Source organism: Stomoxys calcitrans, chromosome 2 (genome assembly GCF_963082655.1).
Source record: "Stomoxys calcitrans chromosome 2, idStoCalc2.1, whole genome shotgun sequence".
Taxonomy (NCBI): Eukaryota; Metazoa; Arthropoda; class Insecta; order Diptera; family Muscidae; genus Stomoxys; species Stomoxys calcitrans.
This window is the reverse complement of record NC_081553.1, coordinates 658,733-674,245: the sequence shown is the minus strand read 5'-3', so window position 1 is coordinate 674,245 and position 15,513 is coordinate 658,733. Positions and strand designations below refer to the sequence as shown.

Genomic DNA, 15,513 nt, shown 5'->3' with positions numbered 1-15,513 from the left:
ATACACTGCAGAGATATCTTTTGAAACGGATTTTGAGAGTACCAAGTTTTACTCCAAACTACGTGTTGATGCTGGAAACAGATGTAGAAGATACCCAGATTTACACTCTGGGATTACATTTGAAGTATATAGAGAAAACACTGTATCACCATGAACCATGCAGGCTCCCGAAACAATTATCTAATATTATATTGGAGAAAAATACATTTTGGGCAAAAGAAATAGCTACCCTGTCGCAAAACTTTAACATACAATGGGACCAATCCACTTCATGTTTAGCTAACTGGAGGGCATTTTGCAAAAATTTACTCAGCAGCATAAAAATGCGACTACATGAGGAGAGACTATGGAGACAACAGAACTGTCAGAGTCTGCGAATTTATAAATATTTGAATCCAAACCGAGCTCAGCTTTACCTGAACGATAAAAATTCTTACAATAAGATCGTATGGATATTCAAAACACGCAGTGGAATGATTCCTTTGGGGTATAATAAATTTGATTCCGATACATCGAGTAGAGAGTGTAAACTATGCAATTTGCGTGAGATCGAAACAATACAACACTTTCTGGGAAAATGTCCTGTACTTCAAGAATTCAGAATGTTATCATTTCAAAGACCAATATTAAATGAGGAAGAGGTGATTAGAGTACTTGATGGCGAAGAAGAAGAAGACTGGGATAGGTTGGCAAACTATATGGAAACCACTTATAAATATAGAAACTTTTTAATGAATGAATTCGATTAACTTAAATTTGTTTTATATATAACGCGATAGACGTAATTATTACATTATCGCAAATTCCAACTACTTCTAAAATTGATTTTTTTTTTGAATCTTTGTATAAATTGTATAATGAATGAAAACAAAAAATTTTCTCAATAAAGAAGTATTACTACTACTACTACTACATATTGGCCAGTCTGACCTGTGGTGAAAAGGAAATGAAATAGTGAGAAATATGTGATAAGAAGAGATTAGGGGATAAGCGTCAATACGGCGCTGGTGAATGCGTTAATCCATGTTAGGACTATGTCGTGTCGGCCAGTCTGACCTGTAGTGAAAAGTAGGTGTGTGTAGGGTGTTAAATCTGGAGTCAATTTTGGGAGTCCACACACTACGCCACACACTTCGACCTCACTGTACAAGAACCCAAGGCCTTGAGGGTCGCCATAAATCCCCTCTCAGAATTCCTTCCCCTTTATTATGACACAGATCCCTGTCTGAAGTGTTGTGTGTGTGTAGTATAGCCCCAATCCTGTCCCTGTCTCAAACTTAGAGTCATCTATACGGACCGAGGTATCATTCTTGGTATTCACTTCCTACCTCCCGGGAAAGCGAATCCCGAAATTCCAAGTAGTCTGAAACCCTCCTCAGTCTTCCCAATGCATGCATAGCGTACAGAACGGAACATTTGCTGTATCCTTCACAGAACGAAACGCAGACCTTGATATGTTGTATACCTAGCATTGCGATCATTCTTACATCATCCCTGTTTAGACCCAACAAATATTCCTTCACCACTATGTTCCAGAGAATTGGCGAGAACCTCCTTCGCTGAGGCGTTCCCATTATCACTCGCCCTTTGACCACTCTATCTCCGAAGTCCGCGTTGATAGTGCTGTCACGTAGCATACTGGTCGTCCACAGGGATAAACTCGGGTGGATCCCCCTGTAGCTCAGAGCGGTGACTGTCGACCCATCTCCTCGTTGTTAAATGCCCTCCCAATAATCCGGAAGGCCGCCATCGCATACTTCTTCAGTAAGAGAGACGTCTCGACTTCCCCCACCACTGCGTGGAGGGCTCTCATCTCCGACCTGCCCTTAAGGTATGCCTGTTGTCCAAATATACGTTTTGTTTGTACATTTGTTTGTTTGTAACCAGGTCTAATCTACTCCTAACGAAACAACGGCACATGCCGTAAAATCAAATGTCAAGGTGGTTTTAGAAATATATTTTGTTTTACAACTAATCTTTACACTAACTCGTTTTGCTTATGCCGTTTTGAAAACTTCTCAACCGCGTATGCATCAGCTTATCTGGGCAATCTGGCTAGAAGAACACATACCCGATGATTTTAACCTCAGCATACTATGTCTCGTACACAAGAACGGAGACAAGACGGAATGTGCCAACTACAGAGAAATAAGTCTTCTCCCCATCGCATACTCTCGAGCGTACCGTGTGAAAGATTAAAACCTTAAGTCAATGATATAATTAGGGCCTATCAATGAGGCTTCAGACCTGGTAAATCCACCCTGAATCACACTGCGCCAAATCCTGAAAAAGACCCGAGAAGGACAAATCAACACCTGCCATCTCTTTGTTGACTACCATGGCGAAACAATTAAAGGTGGTCTCATTTGTACAACAACCACAAATCAAATGGTGCAATCCGCCATCTTGCCATAAATCTGACCGACATTTTGCTAACACACGCAAATAAAATTTGTGTACGTGTGCGTACATGAGTAGAGAATATGCGAGAAAAAAGATAACAACAAAGAGAATGCAAACAAAAATCTGACATCTTAATACCGTCAAACCTGGCCGCTTGGTAACGGCTGTTTTCGTGAGACCACCTTTTTAAATCCGCCTTGGTTGACTGCAAACCCGCTTTCGATACTCCTTTACGTTCAAAGGTATTTCAAGCCATGTCTGAGTTTAGTATCCCTGCAAAATGGGTCTGCCAGTAAATGGAGATAAGACGACATGGATGGTTTCAACTCCCAAAACGCCTTGTACAACCGAGCAGGTCATGAAGAAACAATTATAGGTGGTCTGATTTGTGCAACAACCACCAAACATATGGTGCAATCTGCCATCTTGTCATCAAGTTGATCGACGTTTTGCCAACACGCGCAAACAAATTTGTGAGCGTGTGTGTATACGTGTGCGTACATGAGCAGAGAATATGCGATAAAAAGTTAACAACAAAGAGAATGTCAAAAAAAAAAAAATCTGTCAAGCCTGGCCGGCTGTTAACAGCTGCTCGCGTGAGATAACCTTTTTAATTCCGCCATGAATGCGTACGTGCAAAGAGCAATAACAACGGATGTATTATAAACGTAAGTATTGGAATATTTCTTTGTGTGGCTTTTATAATGGTTGTCTATACTGTTGGAGAAATGGTGAACCAGATCGGAAAGCCATAAACCAAAACTGATCTAATAGTCACTTTGTATAAAAGTAGTTTTGTTTGTTGCGGTAGGCATTTATTATTAAAAAGATAATAAACGCTTGAATTATTTTTTTTTTTGCTTTTTGCAGTTTCAGTCTTACATGTTGATTGAATTTCATCAATTTGTTAAAGGTTATGCCCAAGTACTTGATTTCAGTTTTAAATGGGATTTCAATATCTCCAAGAGAAGCTTGTAGTGGCAATAAGGCAATCGTCTGCGTATAATATTGCTTGTGAATTTGCAGTTGTATGGTTAAAATCATGGATATACAGATTAAAGAGGAACGGGGCAATGGCGCTGCCCTGCGGCACTCCGCTGTTGACCATGCCAGGTTTCGTCAAAAGCTGATGAATAAAAGCCTGGAAGCATTCAGCTAATTCACTTTCAAATGTGATGGTTTATTATACACTTTCAACTGCTGACAGAAAGGCGATTTTCTTTTACATGATATGGAATAGATTTCTTTGAATGCAGATGGACCAGGCTTGATTTTTGATAATCTGTTATTAAACTGTTTAGCTTGTTCTAGAGCTATTGTTTCCTTTAGTTTTTAACAGCTGGATTTGTTTAGATAAAATTCTATAATCACTAATTTGCCCATTTCCATTTCTATAAAATATTCGTATCAGATCCTTTTGCCATTGATGTTTGCATTTTAATAGTTTTTTTTGCCTTCTCGGAGAGCGGGAATTTATGTCCATTGGTATGAATCTTCTGAGAATGAGAGTCATGGATTGTGCCAAAAACCGCATTAAAATCCACAATCTAGGAATCTAGCTCATTATTGGACAAGTTGCAGTTTGATGGAGGCGTCAACCTCTCAGATTCGGTGTCAAGGATGCTTCTAAAGCTGTTCCAGTCAGTATTTTTGTATGATGTGAAGGATTCATAATTGTTCTGAGCACTCAATATTAATTTAAAATTTTAATAATGAAATAAAGGGAAGTGATCCGAGATTGAAGGCAGCGAGGAAATCTCAACGTTTTGGAGAAAATTGTAAATCAAATTTGAGATAAGAAGATAATGGTCGAGGGACGATGGACCGTTTGGATATGACGGGGAAATATCGCAAAGCCGGACAATATCCAGCCAACTCAATAGAGTTTTTCCATTTACGTTTTTTTTTTGATTCTCCCCAAGATTGGCTTTTCGAGTTCACGACTCCTCCGAGAATGAATCCGTCAAAGTCGTTACACAATTGAAGCAACTTGTCTTAGTCAGATTCCAATCTCTGAGCTGTGTAATTGCAAGGAATATAAATGGACCCCACCATATACTTTTTTACAGATTTATTAGTATGGCCCTCTATTTGGGCTAATGATGTATAAATCCCTACATCAGAAAGACATATTCCTTGATATTTTAATGTATATTTGTTGAAAAAAGCAACTCCAATATTAGAATAGCCGTTTAAAAATTATATCCATGAATTTTAATTCTTTTATTTCTCCGCAAATGACATTCTTGAATGAAGCCTATATCAATAATGTTGTGTAAGAGAGTTTTGCTCAGCTCTATTTGTCTACAAGAGAACGCACGTTAAAAGTAAAACAAAATGTACAATTTACGGTCCTAACCATATTAGCACTTAACTTTGTTTAGAAGACGCAAAAACTCAAGTTTTGCATCTGGCTTTGGCATAGGATGTAACTTGAAAGTTTCAAAAACTCTTCTACAAAAGATGGGTTGCTATTCTGTCTCTGTGATAGGTTTCAACATACTGGCAAAGGATTTACCTGGTGAGTTCAATGATATATCAACTACTCTTTTCACATAGGTTTCAACATACTGGCAAAAGATTTACCTGGTGAGGTCAATGATATATCGACTACTCTTTTCAGAGTAGTCGAGTAGACCGTCTCAGCTTGCCTCAGCCAGGCAGAGACGGTCTTCTGTCTTGCAAAAACATATTATAAATTAAACACCCTTTCCAATTCACTGGTTGGCCCGATTCACCACAGTTCTTGCAGGACGGATCAGAAGTGTCCTGTCGAATTCTTTGGCATTAGCCTGGGTCATGATCCTGTGCGCATTTTACGCAATTATATACAGAATTGCATCTTCGGGAAATATGACACCATGCTTCTCCCAAAATATAATTTGGTGTTCAATTCCTCGGATATGAGATATATCTCCAATTATTTTTCCGGGACGCAACGTCACCAAGAAAAGGCCAGTGTCATAATTGTTTTAGTTGAAGATGGCGTTTTGAATTTAGCCACTTCTGCAACGGTTTCTGGTACAAGTCTGTCCAACTCAGGCTTGATACCAGTAATGTCCGAAACTGCATACAGACCTCGAAGCACCAGAGACACTTGTTTCAACTCTTTTGGAGTAAAATAGTAGGAATGAATGTTCTTGGTTCTCAAAAGAGCCATAATTGAAGTATGCACCGCCGGGTTAAATGAAAAATCAGAAATAGTAGTCTTCAGACTGTCTACAAGTGCTTATATGTTAACATTGTAAATAAATATAGGGGGCACCATTTCGTCTTTGTAGAAAGGGGTACATCCTTGTTGGTAGGTGCCTTGACCTCTTTAGTCGGGGCCGCATTATGTATGTTAATATCAGTCAGGACACTAAAAATGCCGTAGGCGTTTTGGTCCTGCTGTTTGTGGTTAGACAATCTCTCAGATAAATCTTAGATTTCGAAGTTAAGTGGGGAAAGGGCACTTTCAACACGTTGCCTTTTGCGTTCATTTGCCTTGGTTTGAGCATTTGTCATTTGTGTGGCTGTATTTACCTTGCCGCCAGTAGATACAGACGGTTTTATACTTAATGATGTCGCTACTTCTTCCTCAACCGCATCAAACTCCATATCAGAAGGTTAAAAACCAGGCATCTTTATTGCAATGACTGCAATTTGATGCCCGAAAAATTGATGATTTCAAAAAAAAAATAATAATAATAAAATTGTTTTACAAAATCTGAGATAAAAACAAGTACAATTAGCACAACTTTCAAAAAGCCTTCGTCAGCATCTTTCAGTTTTATCCAAACACAGCACAACACTTTATTTCACAATCCTTATTATTTCGTATTGATTTGATTGAGTGCTTGTTGGCAAAGAAATATTTATTTTTCTTTCGAGTATATTTAAAAAAATACTTTCTTATTTGTGCATTCGCAAACACTTTTTTCCATCCATAGAAAATCCATGTGAGCAACATCACTAAAGCTAGCCATAGACGAACGATAAATTCGAGCAATTTGTTGGGTTTGTGGTCGCGTTTTTACGTCTGTGGGGTAGTTTGCGAACAAATTGCAAGTTTTTGAAAATTTTCAAAAACTTGCAATTTGTTGGCAAACAAATCATACGTGTGTGGGCTACTGCGCAAATTTTAAGCCATTTTGCCATTTCAGTTGCTCTTCAACCATTGTAACGAAAGGTCGTGTAGTGCACACAAAAAATGGCAAGCAAAGACTTTATGATAGAATTTTTTGATGTGTTAAAAAATGAAAATGCCATTTGGCAAACAAAAAGTGAAAAATATAAAGACAAATTAGAAAAACAAAAATCATGGGAAAAACTCGTAACAAAATGGAAAGAGGTTGATAAAAATGCTTCGGTGGACCTAGTAAAAAAAAAATATAATTGCCTACGAACAACGTACAGAAGGGAGCTGCAGAAGATGCGCAAAAGCGAAAGGTCAGGTGCAGGTGCTGAGGATATATACGTGCCGTCGCTGTGGTATTTTGACCATCTTAATTTTTTGCTCGACCAAGAGACACAGTTGGAAGGCATTTCTACGTTTGATGAGACGTTTGACGCAGAAATTGAAAAGGTAAGTAAATTGTGCTTGTGTAATAGAATATTTATTTGTGTATGTAATTTATTATTTTCAGTCTCTAAATGCATAATATTTTCATTTTTAGGAACCAAAGAAAAAAAAATTCGATCCGACAGATTTTCTAGAAACGGCTGTCGACCATCTGAAAAAAACTATCCCAAAAGCAAATAAGGACGAGGCAGATATTTATGGTGAAGCGTGGGCAGTAACATTCCGCAAATTAAGGCCGGAGCAAAAAATATATGCAAAAAAGGTGATGGACGAAGCCCTTGTGTACGCGCAACTAGGCAATCTGACGCTACAAAGTTCCGTGAGCCTTGGGCAGCAACAAGTACAACAACAAGTTTACTTGCAAGTGCAACCACGGAAACCTATGTCCAATTTTCACCACAACAACCAAAACTCAAAGCCTTACGCGTCTGCTTCCTCAACATATTCGTCTTTTTCCGCAATTTCACCTCATGGAACACCATCACCTTCACCAGTTTTATCAACAAGGCCACCCAGTCGCTTCCACTTTTCGGATGAATCGGCAACGCCGTTATATGCGACACCAACACCTTCACCTGCTTATTCAACAGTGTCATCCCACCACAGCACCCACTTAGATGAAACCGTGCATATAATACCTGACGAGGTAGTGCCATCAGAAAATGCATTTCAGCAGCTTTTTGACACGTTAGAATATGAATAGCATTTTTTTGTGTGTTTAAATCGACTAACCCCCAAAGTATTTAATGTAATTAATAACTAAAACTGAATTAATGAATTTATTTATTTTTTATTTTTATAGATTTAAGAGATTTAATGTAAATAAAATATTTGTTTGTTAATAGCTCCCATCTAATTACTTTCAAGGACATTTTTTTGCTGGGTTTTAATGGTGACTGGTTTTAGGAGGCATTGTACTGCCAGGGTACGGCACCAACGCTGTTAAAATAGTTGCTCAGTTTGTGCCGAACATTTTTCGCGTTATTTGACGAATTACCATGAGCAATTGGTTCCAAGTCAGTCAAATTTAAATTCTCTTCATTCTCACTGCGTTTCAAGTATATATTTGAATTTTTAAAACATAAGTAATTATGCAAGTAGCAGCAGGCAAGAGTTATAATTGAAGCCTTTTCGGGGCACAAATTAATTGTTGTGTGCAGAATTCTAAAACGGTTCGCTAAAATTCCGAACGCATTTTCCACTATTCGTCGAGCTCTCGATAGTCGGTAATTGAATATAATTTCCTCCTCTGTTAAGTTGTGCCGACTGTAAGGCTTCATGAGGTTCTCTAAAAGTGGGAAGGCGTCGTCTCCAACAATAACATATGGAACCACATCTTCGGTTAACGGTAACATTTCCGGGGCTGGCAAATTCAATCCATAATCGTCGTACATTTGCTTTAACTTCGACTGAGCAAAAACACCTGCATCTGAACATCTTCCATTTATTCCAACCTCGACCATTAAAAACTCATAATTTGCGCCCACCAGTGCCATCATCACAATACTGAAGTTTTTCTTGTAATTGTAGAAGTACGAGCCAGATTTAGACGGTTTCACTATATTCACATGCTTTCCGTCGATGGCTCCCACGCAGTGGTTAAAATTCCATCTATTTTCGAAGTCATTGGCAATTGTTTTCCATTCATCAGAGTTGCGTGGCATCTAAAAATAAAATATTTATAAAAAAATAAAATAAACTGCAACCAGAATTTGATATTAACATTTTCACTTACCTTAATAAATGGTTTTAGTGCTGCAATAATAGCTTTCGACGTCTCCAATATGATTCCACCAAGACTTTGGGCCGATATTTTGGTTAGAAATTTAAGGTCCTCATAGCTTTGCCCAGAAGCAAGGAAGCGTAACGTCGCTGAAAGTCTTTCATTTGGCGTAATAGCGTCACGCATCACTGTGTCCTCCTTTTTTATTGCTGGCGTTACCCACCTTAATAGTTCTTCATAGGTATCTACATCCATGCGTAAAAAATTTTTATAATCCCTTGGAGTAAGCATTTCCATATTTTTGAGCGTTGCTACATGGGAATGCTTTTTTCTTTCGAGCAGCCACTCTTCACTCCATTTTCTTTTTCTTTTTTTTTCGATTTTTTTCTTTTCTTGTTTTTTATGTTCTATGTCGAAACATGTATATATAATTAAAAGCGCAGCTGCATCAGCCGCTGCATCGTCGCACATGTTTTTTTAAGTTTCCTATCAAAAGAAAAAAAGAAAAGAAAAGAAAAGAAAAGCACAAACCGAAGTTCAAACACAAAATGAACATCATCCGCTTCGTAGCATATGCTTACTCTTCAACGTCAGCCGAATTATGATTTGTTCGAGCGTGTGTGGAGAAACGGTATGCAATAAATCGCAGCAATAAATTTGCAAATCACACCAACAAATCGTTCGTCTATGGCTAGCTTAACACTAACACTCAGTTACAATTAGAAGTTTGGCGATCGCGTTTATTTTGCGTAAAAAAATTACTTGTTGCACAGCGACTATGGTTGTGCTCTCAATGTGTAAATTTTCGAAAAAACAAGTTATGACGAAACAAACACATTTCGGCAAAATTTTACGTTGTCTTTTAAAGGGTGATTTTTTTGAGGTTAGGATTTTTATGCATTAGTATTTGACAGATCACGTGGGATTTCAGACATGGTGTCAAAGAGAAAGATGCTCAGTATGCTTTGACATTTCATCATGAATAGACTTACTAACGAGCAACGCTTGCAAATCATTGAATTTTATTACCAAAATCAGTGTTCGGTTCGAAATGTGTTCATTCACCGTTCAGCGATGAGGCTCATTTCTGGTTGAATGGCTACGTAAATAAGCAAAATTGCCGCATTTGGAGTGAAGAGCAACCAGAAGCCGTTCAAGAACTGCCCATGCATCCCGAAAAATGCACTGTTTGGTGTGGTTTGTACGCTGGTGGAATCATTGGACCGTATTTTTTCAAATATGCTGTTGGACGCAACGTTACGGTGAATGAACACATTCCGAACCGAACACTGATTTTGGTAATAAAATTCAATGATTTGCAAGCGTTGCTCGTTAGTAAGTCTATTCATGATGAAATGTCAAAGCATACTGAGCATCTTTCTCTTTGACACCATGTCTGAAATCCCACGTGATCTGTCAAATACTAATGCATGAAAATCCTAACCTCAAAAAAATCACCCTTTATATGGAGTTTCAACACGAAAAGCTAAAATGGAAAACAAGTCGTTTGCCCAAAAGAGTTTTGGTCTGAACTTAGTACAAAACTGTTTTTTTGCTTATAGCTGAGTGCTGAATTCGCCTTCTCGGTCGAATAACTGTTAAAACGCATTATAAAACATGTAAAAAGGCGTTAAGTTCGGCCGGGCCTAATCGATTGTTCGATTTGGACCGTTTTGACAATTAGTCCGATTTGGACAAAATTCGACACGGAAATTGATTGGTCTAATAATAAAAGTCATTGTTCAATTTTGTAGAACAAAGTATTGGTATTTTTGGTAGCCATATCCAAATATAGACCGATTTGAACCATATAGAACACGGATGTCGAAAAGCCTAACATAAGTCACAGTGTCATATTTGAACGAAATCAGTTTATAAATGCGCCTTTTATAAAACCATATATCGAGAGTTCGGTCTATATGGCAGATATATCCAAATCTGAACCGATTTGGGCCAAATTGAAGAATGATGTCGACTGGCTGTACCAAATTTCAGCAAAATCGGATAATAAATGTGGCTTTTATGGGCCTAAGACCCTAAATCGGCGGATCGGTCTACATGACAGATATATTGAAATCTGGACCAATCTGGGCCAAATTAAGGAAGAATGTCGACTGATCTAACACAATTCACTGTCCCAAATTTCAGCAAAATCGGATAATAAATGGGGCTTTTATGGGCCTAAGACCCTATATCAGCGGATCGATCTATAGGGGGGCTATATCAACATATAGTCCGATATAGCCCTTTTTTAAACTTAATCTGCTTATGGACAAAAAAGAATCTGCCCAAAGTTTCAGCTCAATATCGCTATTTTTAAAGACTGTTGCGTAATTTCAAACAGACAGTTTGACGGACATGGCCAGATCGTCTTAGATTTTTACGATAATCAAGAATATATATAAATGTTGCGTATATATGTTGCAAATGGAATGACAAAATGAATATACCCCGGTGGTGGGTATAAAAATGGTGACGAAGAAAATGCGAACACATTCCGTAGAAGTGGTAATGAGTTTTATTAGCAAAATTGTAGCGTCATGTCGCTGCGCCATTACAAATTTCGCTTCTAATAATTGCCAATGTAATTAAACGACGAGAAACTTAAATCCGGATTTAATGCGCAGCGTAAACGGGGTATAAGATTTAGCTTAATAATTTTATGTTTTTGGAAGCTGGACTTTGCCATAAATGTATTTGTACTTGTACATGTACTTGCTCATGTCTACTTACTCAGGTTGGAAAAAATATTGTTTGTGGATGCATAAATAAGAAACTATATATAAATATAAATAAATATACTTCAAAAATAAATGTTTCTTTCATAACAAATTATTGTACGAAGTAATAACAATTGCAAAAGTGATGTGCTTTTGGTCTTGCTATTACAACAATATTTCTTTTATACAAGTGACAGATGCTGCCAAAGACTTTTGAAAAGTTGTGTTTATTTAACTTATACCAACAAAAATACTACAAAATCTAATTATATTTACAAATAAAAGCAGAATTCGTTTCTTTTTAAATAGTTTTGTGTTTCATTATTTATTAATTTCGAAGGGTGGGCTTTTGTTGAAATTGCAACAACATATATGAATATTTTGTTTTCGCAAATAAATAAAATAATAAAAAGAAAATACGAACCTTTGAAACCAATAAAACAAACAAAAATGATGCCGACAATGGTTTCAAGCGTTGCCACTAAAATTTCTTCCGGCCATTTTCCCCACTTCCGCTAACGTTTTTTATATTTCCGCCTGAAAAGCTAAACAGAATACTCAGCTTTAGGGTACACTACACAAATAGAGATTTTTGGACCGAATTTAGCGAAATCTAGATGGAATTCAGATTAAGAAGATAAACTCCGATTGGGTAAAGGCGGCCTGTTTTCATGTTTAATGGTGACAAAAACAACAAAATTTGGAAAATTCTACTTTTTTTTTTTAAAAAAATCTTGTTTGGTAATGCCGGATACATAAAATCGGATCGAATAGAGATAATTTTGTGTTTCTTTTGGGGTTTAAAGAGGAAGTGAAAGAGAATAAAATTTTGTCACTCATATGTGCGATAAAATGTCATGTCCTACTTGAGTTTTAACATTCAGAATAACATTGTTGAAAGTCGGCTAAGATATATGGATATTAAAATTAAACGTCTATTTCTGTTATAACTGGCGTAATTTTTTTTTATCTGATTTGGATATTTTGTTGGTGGTTTTTTTTATGACTTCCAACATTCGTGCTTATAATGTTCCAAACCGTTAGTTTTTTAAATAGTAACATGGTATTTTAAAATCCATTTGAAGGCATGTCAATATATTTTTTATAGTAGAATTAATATAACGAAACTTATTTATGGATTGCTTACCTTAAAGGCGAGGTGGTGGCAAAAATGTTTCAAAGAAAAAATTTCACAAACATAAAGACATGCGGTGAATTTTATACCAGCACATGTGTTACTCAACACACAAAAAATATAGACCTAAATTTGACCGATTAAACATGGTATTGAATTTTTTTCAAACAAAGTGCTAGTTGCTTTAATTATTTTTGATATAGAAATTGAATGTTTTGGTATCACGGCAAGTGATTGGTAAACAAGACATACGTTGAACATATTTTTAATTGTACGAATTAAATTTTTATTTAATAGTACAAATTATGTATTAACCAAGATTATATTGTGTTCCCTTTCATACATATGTAATGTGACAAGAAGTGCGAAAGAGTCAAATATATGGCTAACTATATCACATACCGACACAAAGTGGCGTGGCTGGACAAAAACAACAGTTTCAAGAAAATTAGTTTTATATCTACTTAAATGCAATTTTTTTATAACAACTTCAAAGCTAAACAAATTTATTTTTGCGCTGAAATAGTGTAATGCAGAAAAATGTCCTATGTGAACAAATAGAATAGATATACATATGCCAAATGCTACAAATTGGAGGACATTGTAGAATGTATAGAATGTATGTATGTATGTAAATACATATTATTAATATAATCTTATTTTAATATTTTTTTAGCTTGCTTTAGAAAAAAAGTTTAAAAAAGGTATATTCGATTAAAGTTCATTCTAAGTTTTATTAAAAATGCATTTACTTTCTTTTAAAGAATCCGCAATTACTTTTTGGGCAACCCAATATGTGGATTTCATAGTATTCAACGCAAAATGCTAAGATTGGTATTAATTACGATTCATTTTAAATATGTATATAATTTATATTGTTTATAATACTCTTTACAGGCGGTGTAACCGACAACGAAGAGAGGCTCAAAATGGAATCGAAAATGTTTCTTTTTAGAAGCCTGTAGTGGTATTCAGTAAAGTTTTAACCATGCTTTTTAACCATGCTATTGACTTAACTTTCTATAAATTTGTCTAGGCAGTACAGGACTTCTCAATGATGACCAAGCATTTCGATTTCGGTGGATTCAACAACAAAACAGCTGTAACCCACTTATTCACTTTATAAAGATCGTCATTAAGTTTCTCAAAACAATTTGGTATTAGGTCTATTCGGGTACTTTTCTAGTAAAAATTTGCAGGAGAGAATAAGAATTTAGCTCTTTCGCACTCGCGCTCTCCTTTGCTAGCAAATAAAGTACGCGAACGATTTCCAGTAACAATCTGTGCAAATTTCCACAAATTGTAGAGTACACGTACATACTTATTATCGATAGAATCGTTGCGATAGATTTTAACGTCAAAGAGAGCATGAATAAAATTCAGTTCGGTGCAATCTATTGGTGCCGTATATTTGAAGAAACTAAACAGAATTACCAACATCAACAAAAATAGATAGATAGTCAAACTGGATCGTATGGTATTTATCTTTTTTGTGACAAGCTGTCGGTCCTTTGAATATAGCAGAATAAAAAAAAGTTAAATGAGTTTTGTTTTGTTTTTTTATTCTTTAATGCTTCTGGTAAATTATGGCTCCAATGATATACGATTTATTTTTTCTTGTGCTTTTTACCGTCTTTAGCCAACTCGAGTCCCAGTATGTACTTTGGTGATAATTTGTAAGTCTCCGTCAAAAGGGTGTAGATGAATCTGACTTGATTTCCCTGTATCTGTAACATTTCTTTCTTTTGATTTGGTAACGACACAATAGTTGCACTAGCCGCCGCTCCTTGCTTGCATAGTTTAATGAATTCGGTCAATATAATGCCGTGGCATTCAATATTACTTACGAGAGTTACTTTTTTATTTCCAGACCTTGTGGCTAAAGACATTTGGATCATTGGTTTATTTCCACTTACATCTTTGACACTACACATCTGATAAGAGTGATTCATTTGTGATATTATGGAAGCGGTGACTTTTGACAATGTAGCAACATTGGTTTTACATATTCTTTCGAGGCATTCATCCAGAACATACGATTTAGATTCTGCTTGGGGATCTTTTGACATCACCAAGTTGACCTTGTTTATGTATTCCCGAACAACTTTCTTGAGTTGCGTTGCTGGTATACCTTCTCCACGTTTATAATTTAGCTTTGTAAACAGAGTAGCCACAGGGTCGGTAATAATGTACAGCTCTGTCAATTCTGAGTGAAACAATGGATTATCGTCTGCGATACTGGTAGGTTTCTTAAAATCAGTAATAAATTTAACCAAATCCGGGTGATCTAAATCTATAGAAGTTATTTTATCAATCCCTTTTGATTCCTCTCGGACTACTATGTAGCCCTCGTCAACCATTTCAGCGAGAAAATTTGACAACTTTTTGTACTTGGTTTTTTTCATATCTAAACTTTGCTCACACTCGGGCACAACATACGATCGAAAAAACGTACTTGTCAATAAAGGCAGCTGCATTGACTTTCCATGATTTTTAAGCGCAGACAGGAATGCGTTCCTTAAAATTAATTCAGGTGTGACAGAATTAGCTGCGCCGGAATCATGACATTCCTTATTGCTCTCAAAGTCGACAATACAATTTTCCTCATTTTCAATATCTGCTTGTTCTGCATAAACATTATAACCATCCATGTTAGATTGATTAGTGTTAACTTTTTCAACACCATTGTTTAAAATCTCCGCATTTCCAACCAGCGTATGCTCTCTATTACGTTTTTCATTGCGCTTCTCGTTACCCAATTCAGGAAAGTCATCATCTGTTAAATTTGTTGTTTTAAACTGAGGGACTTGTTGAGCCAGCTGAGGTTCGATTCCCCATAGCTTATCACCAAACAAATGCAGAATTTTTACAGCGATACCATGACCTCCGCTCATATACAAATCATCACTGGAACGTGGTAAAAACCCAACTCCAACGGCAGACTTGTTAGACGTTAAATTCACAGCAA

The 15,513-nt window shown here is 36.5% G+C and overlaps 4 protein-coding genes and 1 long non-coding RNA gene across 9 annotated transcripts in view; 2 read left to right on the top strand and 3 right to left on the bottom strand.

Moving 5' to 3' along the window:
• Positions 1 to 6,021, bottom strand: part of LOC106083793 (uncharacterized) — a 20,517-nt gene extending 14,496 nt beyond the window's left edge. The window contains exon 1 of the mRNA XM_013247047.2: positions 5,929 to 6,021. Coding sequence (XP_013102501.1) covers positions 5,929 to 6,003 — 75 coding nt within the window. The 5' untranslated portion in view covers positions 6,004 to 6,021. The remainder of the gene's footprint in view (positions 1 to 5,928) is intronic.
• LOC106083795 (uncharacterized) overlaps positions 1 to 14,090 on the top strand; it is a 17,211-nt gene extending 3,121 nt beyond the window's left edge. The window contains exons 2-3 of the long non-coding RNA XR_001220706.2: positions 13,310 to 13,379; positions 13,443 to 14,090. This is a non-coding gene — a long non-coding RNA (uncharacterized LOC106083795). The remainder of the gene's footprint in view (positions 1 to 13,309; positions 13,380 to 13,442) is intronic.
• On the top strand, positions 6,552 to 7,712 carry LOC131994938 (uncharacterized). Its single transcript, XM_059362176.1, has 2 exons — positions 6,552 to 6,970; positions 7,062 to 7,712. The coding sequence occupies exons 1-2, from the start codon at positions 6,596 to 6,598 to the stop codon at positions 7,668 to 7,670; spliced, it is 984 nt and encodes a 327-aa protein (XP_059218159.1). The 5' UTR covers positions 6,552 to 6,595; the 3' UTR covers positions 7,671 to 7,712.
• On the bottom strand, positions 7,738 to 9,379 carry LOC131994937 (uncharacterized). 2 transcript variants are annotated; one of them, XM_059362175.1, is made up of 3 exons: positions 9,272 to 9,373; positions 8,703 to 9,176; positions 7,738 to 8,631 (listed from the first exon to the last, which is right to left on the bottom strand). In XM_059362175.1, exons 2-3 carry the CDS (start codon positions 9,159 to 9,161, stop codon positions 7,870 to 7,872), a joined length of 1,221 nt encoding a protein of 406 aa, XP_059218158.1. In that variant the 5' UTR covers positions 9,162 to 9,176; positions 9,272 to 9,373; the 3' UTR covers positions 7,738 to 7,869. The 2 variants fall into 2 exon arrangements, with proteins under 2 accessions (XP_059218158.1, XP_059218157.1); XM_059362174.1 differs by having other exon boundaries at positions 8,703 to 9,379.
• LOC106083792 (eukaryotic translation initiation factor 2D) overlaps positions 14,087 to 15,513 on the bottom strand; it is a 54,255-nt gene continuing 52,828 nt past the window's right edge. For all 4 annotated transcript variants that reach the window (XM_059362172.1, XM_013247042.2, XM_013247043.2 and 1 more), the window contains one exon: positions 14,087 to 15,513. In XM_059362172.1, coding sequence (XP_059218155.1) covers positions 14,153 to 15,513 — 1,361 coding nt within the window. In that variant the 3' untranslated portion in view covers positions 14,087 to 14,152.